This window comes from Centroberyx gerrardi, chromosome 13 (genome assembly GCF_048128805.1).
Source record: "Centroberyx gerrardi isolate f3 chromosome 13, fCenGer3.hap1.cur.20231027, whole genome shotgun sequence".
Taxonomy (NCBI): Eukaryota; Metazoa; Chordata; class Actinopteri; order Beryciformes; family Berycidae; genus Centroberyx; species Centroberyx gerrardi.
In genome coordinates, this window is record NC_136009.1 from 21131714 (window position 1) to 21139458 (window position 7745).

Here is a 7745-nt window from a genome sequence, read left to right on the forward strand (position 1 = left end):
GAAGTGTTACTCTGGTTTTTGGCAACTAATGGGCAACAGAGCCTAATTGCTCAATGCTCAATGTTGCTTTAATCACATAGTGTTTTGAGAAATATTTGAATTGACTTTTGAGCTTGTGTCTCACTTTGATACTGTTGCTGTTGCCCATCTATGATGCCCAAAAAAACGCTTAGTGTGTCACTGCCCTTAGAGAAGTATAAACTTTTTTTTCCCCGAGCTGCAGTTCTTACGTTCTGAATCTCCTCTGGTGACAGAATACCCTCCGGATCAGAGGCGGCGCTTTGCTCCACGTCTTCTGCACTTTTTTCTTTGGTTCCTTTGAATGTTTCATCTGCTTCCTTCCTTTCACATCCTCCCTCCTCACTTTCTCCAGCAGGATCTCCCTGCCTCTCCCTCATTTGCATCTTTCCTCTCGTCTCCTCTCGTTCCTCCTCATGCGCTTCCTTTCTTTTGCATGTCCATTCATCTCTCTCCTCATGCATGTCATTAATTGTCACATCTATTGTATGTTGCTTCTCTAAATTCGGTTGTGCCAGTCTTTCTGGTGGATCTGCATTTATGTTTATAGCAACTCCACTCTTTCTACAAACCTCACCTTCATTTTGCTCAATCACATTTTCTCTTTCGAAATCATCTATCTCTCCCTCACTCACAACTGACTCTGGCATCATGTTATCACCTCCACTTCTACTCTCTTCTGCACTTACTGCCTCCTTTGAAACATTTGTGCTTTGTGCAGCGACAGTCTTTTCTATCTTTCCAGTTTCTCCCCCTATCTTGTCATCTACTTCCTCTAGTTCTTTATTCCTTCCCGCTGTTTCCCCAAATTCATCCTCTACTTTGTCAGCTAGTGTGTCTACCTGCATCTCGTCCAGAGACATCATCAGCATGCTACTGATTATTCTGTCAAACTCGACATCTTCCTCATCGCTTTCTGCTGTTTCCCATTTTCCCCTTCTCTCTGTGACTTCTCTGGTCTTTCCCTCCGCCGGTCTCTCTCCTCCTTCCTTTTCATCTGACCTCTCCGCCTCCGGTTGGCGCTGTAAAATGTTCTCCCGTGGGACTCTTGTCTCATGTAAGGCTGTGGCTGTCCTCTCCTCAACCCTTTCCTTCGATCTCTCCGCTTCCACCTCTACGTTTAACTCTTCCTCTTGTCTTTCATCTGTCTCTTTCTCTCTTTCAGCCAGGGCCCCTGTCAAAACGTCTACCTTTCCTGCTTGCTCCTCTACGCTCCTTTCATCCTCATTCCTCTCCTCTCTCACTCTCTCTCCCACGCAACCTTTCTTTTCAGGTTCCTGCGCCTCTGTTTCATCTTGTCGGACAGCCTCCACCTTCCTCTCGCTGTCTGACACTGTCTCCTCACAGCTCTCTTCCCTCCTTATGTCTTTTTCTACTTTGTTTGCGTCCGTCGGCTTCTCTCCTTCCGAGTCGACTTCATCCCCAAAGTCAAACATTTTCACATTTAAGTCTCCGACGCGTCCTCTCCTCTCCTCGATCTTTTCCGCCACTCCTTCCCTCTCAATCTTCATGAGCCACGGCTCCTTTCTCTCCGCGGCGCTCTCGGTATCGCTCTCTCCTTTATCGACCTCTGCCTCCCTCTCTCCCTCGTTCTCTCCGACTCTATCCAGCTCATCTTCAGTGGAGGAGAACTGGGAGGCGCTGACTAGACTGGCCAAGTTGCGCACCTGAGTGGCCTGGACGGCTTTCTCCGCCTCCATTATCCACAGGGTCTCTTCGCCTATCGCCTCCTCCTCCCCTTCGCCTCTGCCTGCTCTGTCCAGCTCGTCCTCGGTGGATGAAAACTGGGTGGCGTTGACTTGGCTGGCTAATCTGCAAAGTTTCGCCGCCAGCTCCTCTTTCTTCCCATCCTCCTCTTCTCCTCTCTCCCTCTCTCCATCACTGAAGCCAACTCTGTCCAGCTCATCCTCCGTGGATGAGAACTGGTTAGCCCCGGTTTGTTTTTCCAGCTGACACAGTTTGAAGGTAAGCGCTTCCGTCCTTCTCTCCTTCTGTTCTCCGTTCTCCTCCTCCATATCTTCCTCCCTCTCTTCCTCACTCTGGCCCGCTCTGTCCTGCTCGTCATCAGAGGATGAGAAGTATGTGAGCGTGGACTGGGCAACAAGCCTGTACAGTTTGTATTTCATCTCCTCATCGTCTTCTTCCTTCTCTTTCTCATCCTCTGTTCTTCCTCCGTCCACATCGACGTCCATCTTCCACAACCTCTCGTCTTCTTCCTGCTCTCTTTCCCTGCCTCCTTCTCTCTCTCTTTCCTCCCTCTGTCCCTCGGCGTCTCTCCCTCCGTCAAGTTCATCTTCTCTAGTGGAGAGGTGGGAGATGCTAACTTGGCTCGCTAGCTGCTGCAGTTTGAATGTGAGTTCCTGGACCATTTGATTGGCTCCGCCTCCTGTGACGTCATCATCGAGGTCAAACGGTTCAAGTGTTGCGGCCTCAGAGGTCAGAGTGTCAGGGGTCGCAGCATCAGATGCATGCTGGGATTGGTTGCCTTTATTCACATTGCACTTGTTCACCAGCATGTCCAGAGAGATATTGTTGTAATCCTGTGAATTTAAGAAATGGTAGGTTCAAAACATGGGTATTTCTGCGGGGCAATGTAGAAATGTCATCCAATACGCAGAATTTATTTAACTTATTTTTAGTTATCTTATCTTATCTTATCTTAACTTATCTTATACATTTTGTAGTCCCATGTAATCTCTTGCTCTTACCGGCACAGAAGAAGAAGCTGGCACTTGCTCCTTTTTACTCCTCCTTTTCTTCCGTGATCTCCTGACTTTTCCCACTTCCACCTCAGCAGCCCCACTGCTCTCCTCTCTTGCTCCTTCCGGGTTAAAGTTCACATCAATGACGCTGGTCCGGCGGGATGAAGAAGGCCGTTTGATCTTCTGGGGCAGCTTAAAAATAGCGAGGAGAGGCTTCAAGTTCCCCTCGGAGTCTGAAAACAGGGCGTCTCTGCTGCCTCGGCGGCCCATCAGAGGCGAGGGGGTCCTGGATTGGTGACTGTGGGTGTCCTGGGTGTCCTGGAGGTTGAAGTTAGAGTCTGTCATCTTCCTCTGGAACTCCTGCAGGGCGGCGCCCCAGCAGCTGTCAGGGTCAGGCTTGGCTTCGTTGTCGGAGCCCATGCCTTCGTAGGCGGAGACGACCCCGGACTCCTTCTCCAAGGCGCTGAAGACCAGGCTCTTCCTTTTGGTCAGCAGGCTGGGACGCGACAGCTGGGCACTCTGCAGGGCAATCCAGTTCCCGTCTGGACTCTTCAGCACTGAAGACACACCTCCGGATGCACACACACACACACACACATACGAGGAGACAGACATACAGACAAACAATCACACATGCAGCAGACAGACAGAAAAACAACCAAAAACAAACACAGTGGAGGCAAGCTTTAGCCAACAGTGAATATTGCTGTCAAATCTCATTTTTAAATTACTTCAGCCTTAATATGGAAGTAATGTGTAAGTTTGTATTTAAGGCAATGAGCAACATGATCTTACTAGAGTTGTCCAGCCGGTCTACACTCTTCCATGTAGACATGGCAGAGCCTCCACCTTCCTTCTTTAACCCCTGCAGAGGGTCCTTCTTCTGGGAAACCCCAGAGTTCAGATCTGGAAGGTCATTGTCCAACAGGGAGAAGGCAGAGCGAGACCTCTGGGGGAAGTAATGACAAATGAAAATTGTTGAAAACAAAATTGAAATTGTCACACTATAACTATGATCATAACTATGGCTGTTACCTTCTATGTGGTCAGGCTGAATGCCAGCAAAACAATAAAATCAATAAATATTTTTTTATGTCCAACCAACAGAGGTCAGCATATTTCAACTTGCAGGTCAGAAGATTTGTAGTGCAGCAGACAAGACACACACACACACACACACACACACGCACACACGCTATATCCTCGTTGCCATCACCTTCTTCCAAACAACTCCTGTACATTAACCGTACTTGGAACCTTCAGTGCGTCTGACTGTGACTGTGATGTGTTTTTTACCCAGAGGCTGGGCTGGTTGAGGGAGCTGCAGGCGGGCAGGTGCTGGTGAAGCTCAGTTTTGTGGTCAAGGGGCCAATCCTGGTCGAACTCCGGCTTCATCTCACCCAAGGTTTTCCTCCTGTTGATGATCTGACATGCACAGGGACAGGATTAGTGCTGCATATGGCTCTGATCCCACTTCAGAGCATGAAATCATTTGATCCTCCCGTTTAAGGGCAGATTGATGGTTCGATGTTATTGTGTGCAGAACATAAGCATTTGATCACATCCCCCTGCAGCGTAACAGTTGTGCAAAAGCCCCTTGTTGACTTACATTTGAGTGTTGTGCAATCGCTTTCACACAAAATAAATCACCCTAATTACACACTATAAAAAATCTCTGCATCAATTATAATGGAATTATTATGCACCGAGGGAGTGTCGGCAGCTCTAACACCAAAATTTATTACCGTGACTTACTTTTTGCACAATAGTTTTGGCCAGTTCCTCAATGAGCTCTCCTCTGTGCTCCCGCAGATAGAGTGCCTCATTCTGCTTCTCCTAGTGAGTAAACAACAACAAACAAACACACAAATAAGAAAGCTATTCAGAGACACACACACGGTATAAGCTGATTACTCCTCTAAATATATGCCATATTTTCTGTGCTCAACACAAAATGCGTAAAAAAAAAGTAAATCTTTTGGAAAATATATCGCAGTGGCTGAAGAAACGGAAATGTACTTTGGGATTTAACATACAGATAGTAGCTGCTGTGTTACAAAATATTTGTCACAACTAGAATGCACTGAAATGAAGTAACAGGCACTGGTGCAGAGGAATCATGCTTCTTTAGCCACATTGGAAAACATTATGAGATATGAATTAAGACACTAAGATATGAGTGTAATTTCACTTTAAATGAATGACCAATGTGGTCTATGGCCAATATTATGATGCATAAACATTTTTCATGTGGGTCTCACAAGATCCCATGACATTGGCTTACACTGTAATACTGTAATATATGAATACATGTCATTTGCAATATAACATAATCCTTATGGTTTCCAATAATCTGACAGAAATGACAGAGAAATCAGATTAACGAGATATTTGATGAAAAGACTTTATTCTACAGTATTAAATACAGTATCTTTCTCATAGTGCAGAGATAGCAGACCAGTAAACAGTAATATACTGCTGCATTCACAGTACTATCTGAAAATCACCCTTCATGCATTGTTATTTACAGGAGAGGTGATTACAGTGCATTGTTGTAAAATTTAATGTAAATGAATGATGAAGTGTTTATGAGGAGATATGCATATTTAAAACAGACTATTTATAAGAAATGGATAAAATGAGTAACCTGATTGGCAGTGTCGAACTCAGCCTTGGAAATGGCTTCATCTATGGCCTCCTCTGCCACCCGCAAAGCCACCGTGAGCGTCTCTGCCATGCTGTGCTCTGACAGGGGAACATAACAACCACATTTATTTAGACATTTATCTCTATATCCATCCATCCATCCATTTGTTTTGTACCATTACCTCCAAATGTACCATGATCCTTGAAATGAAATCAAAACAAAACATGATTTACCCATTGCAAATAAGTAAAATGGGAGGGAGTAGTCATATCCTGTTCAACTCTATTTTCAGCCGCTGCAATACTAATCACTACAGGGAGAGACATGACCGTCAGATCACTGCAGTCTTTCATTCATGGTCGCAGTCACTCATCCAGTTAGTGCGGTGGACTGGGAGGAGAGGGAGACAGAGGGGCAGAGAGACAGAGAGAGACAGGCAGGGAGAGAGCAGAAGAGACTTCCACAGCTGTTTGGGATGCAAGTGACACCCGACCCAGGAGATTACCACCAAGGCCCTTTAACGATTCATTTCTCTGCTGCTTAATAAGTCACCGGCTCTGTGGTACAGCAGCGGGGACTGTGCACGGCAGCACAATCGGGAACAAATGGGAGTTTATGGATTCATGAGAGGATTACACTGACCCAGAGTTTTTTGAAAAAGCTGAAAGAGTGAGAGAACGTCATCAGGAAAAAGCCTGGAAACTGGTAGTTCAGTCTCAGAAGGTTACATGGAGCCAGAGTTAAACACTTACAGTGTCAGCTGTACAGTATGTGTGTCATTTCCTAAACTACTAGTACAACTACAACTACTGGCACTACTACTGCTACTACTACTACTACTACTATTACTACTACAACTGCTACTACTACTACTACTACTACTATTACTACTACTAGTATTGCTACTATAACTACTACTACTACTATTACTACTATTGCTAACACTACTTCTACTACTACCACTACTACTATTACAACTACTACTACCATTACTACTATAATTACTACTACTACCATTACCCTAATTACTAGTACTACTACTATTACTACTGCAACTACTACCACTACCACTATTATTACTACTGTTACTAACACTATTTCTACTACTACCACCACTACTACTACTTTTACTACTACTACATTGCTACTACCATTACTAACACTACTTCTACTACTAACACTTCTACAAGCATACCAGCCGTACCACTGCCACTACTGCTACTCTCACTAGTATTACAATTCCTACTACTCCACCACCACTACTACTACTGCTACTGCTATCAATACTACTACTAATACCACTCCTATTCCTACTCCTAATAATGTGTAATAAGTTGTATATGTGTAGCACTTTAAAAGCACTCTAAAAGTAGAGTTTACAAACTGCTTTATAAAAACAGGTGTACGGTAAAAACAGGGAACAGTGAAATAACGAGGAATATTAAAATGTGTGTGTGCACCTTCACTTTGTCTGTAGAAGGTTGAGTCGCTCCCACAGACGCTGCCCTCATTGCAGATGCTCTCCTCGTAGGCGCTGCCCTCTGCTCACACAGAAACAAACACAGACAAATGTAGACATGGCACAGTGTCCGTAATGGATAGCTGCTGCATAATGGGGAAGAGGATGACTCATACAGGTAAACAAAGTATTATTCCACCCCAATCCAAATGTAACGCTGTATTGTTTTTGACAGTTCATTTCAATGTTGTGAATCCCTGAATACACAGATAGGGTACATTTACATGGAATGAATTTCTCATCCTGAAGCTTGGTTTTTGAATTGTAAACAAAAGACAGTATATGTTGAAATTGAAGCAAAAAAGAAAAAAGAAATAAAAAAGTGGGGGAAAAGAGGTTTACTTTGTACTATATTAACAGTGCATAGAAAATCTCATAACTTTTATGACTTATTTCATGAATATTAATGTTTGACGTGAACACTCCCTATAAACTTAGGACTTTGAGTATAATAGTAATAATCATCTATAAATATTATTTTAAAAAGACAAAAAAAATGCATGGGGTTAGTGACACATCTATGCTCTAAACAAGAATAATGGCTATACAAATCTCATATGTCTGCCTTTAAAAATATGGTTTGACACTATAAATACATGGCTTGAGATTTTGAATGTGTACTTTCTGATTTCGGGCCGGTGACTGAGCAGATCCCTGCCTCCAGCCTGAGGTATTTGGTAATAGAGCACAGTCACAGATAGATCCCCCTCCCCGCTCGGGGCCCTGAGCTCTTTTTCACGTCATGTAAATATTCGCGCAACAATGCTGCCATTTGTGGTTACGTAAGTGCATTAGAGCGGTCTCGTGTGTGGCATTACCGGAAGGACCTGATCCGTGCACAGCAGGTTCAGAAGCCGAC

The 7745-nt window shown here is 44.4% G+C and overlaps 1 protein-coding gene across 4 annotated transcripts in view; it reads right to left on the reverse strand.

The window, feature by feature from the left end:
• The window catches only part of myripa (myosin VIIA and Rab interacting protein a), a 28884-nt gene that overhangs the window by 4872 nt on the left and 16267 nt on the right, over nucleotides 1-7745 (reverse strand). For 2 of the 4 annotated variants that reach the window (XM_071923528.2, XM_071923527.2), the window contains exons 5-11: nucleotides 6828-6908; nucleotides 5368-5465; nucleotides 4476-4556; nucleotides 4017-4145; nucleotides 3516-3669; nucleotides 2727-3289; nucleotides 231-2558 (exon numbers count right to left, since the gene is read on the reverse strand). In XM_071923528.2, the coding sequence (XP_071779629.2) occupies nucleotides 231-2558; nucleotides 2727-3289; nucleotides 3516-3669; nucleotides 4017-4145; nucleotides 4476-4556; nucleotides 5368-5465; nucleotides 6828-6908 (3434 nt within the window). The remainder of the gene's footprint in view (nucleotides 1-230; nucleotides 2559-2726; nucleotides 3290-3515; nucleotides 3670-4016; nucleotides 4146-4475; nucleotides 4557-5367; nucleotides 5466-6827; nucleotides 6909-7745) is intronic. The other 2 variants (XM_078287962.1, XM_071923529.2) reach the window with 2 other exon arrangements.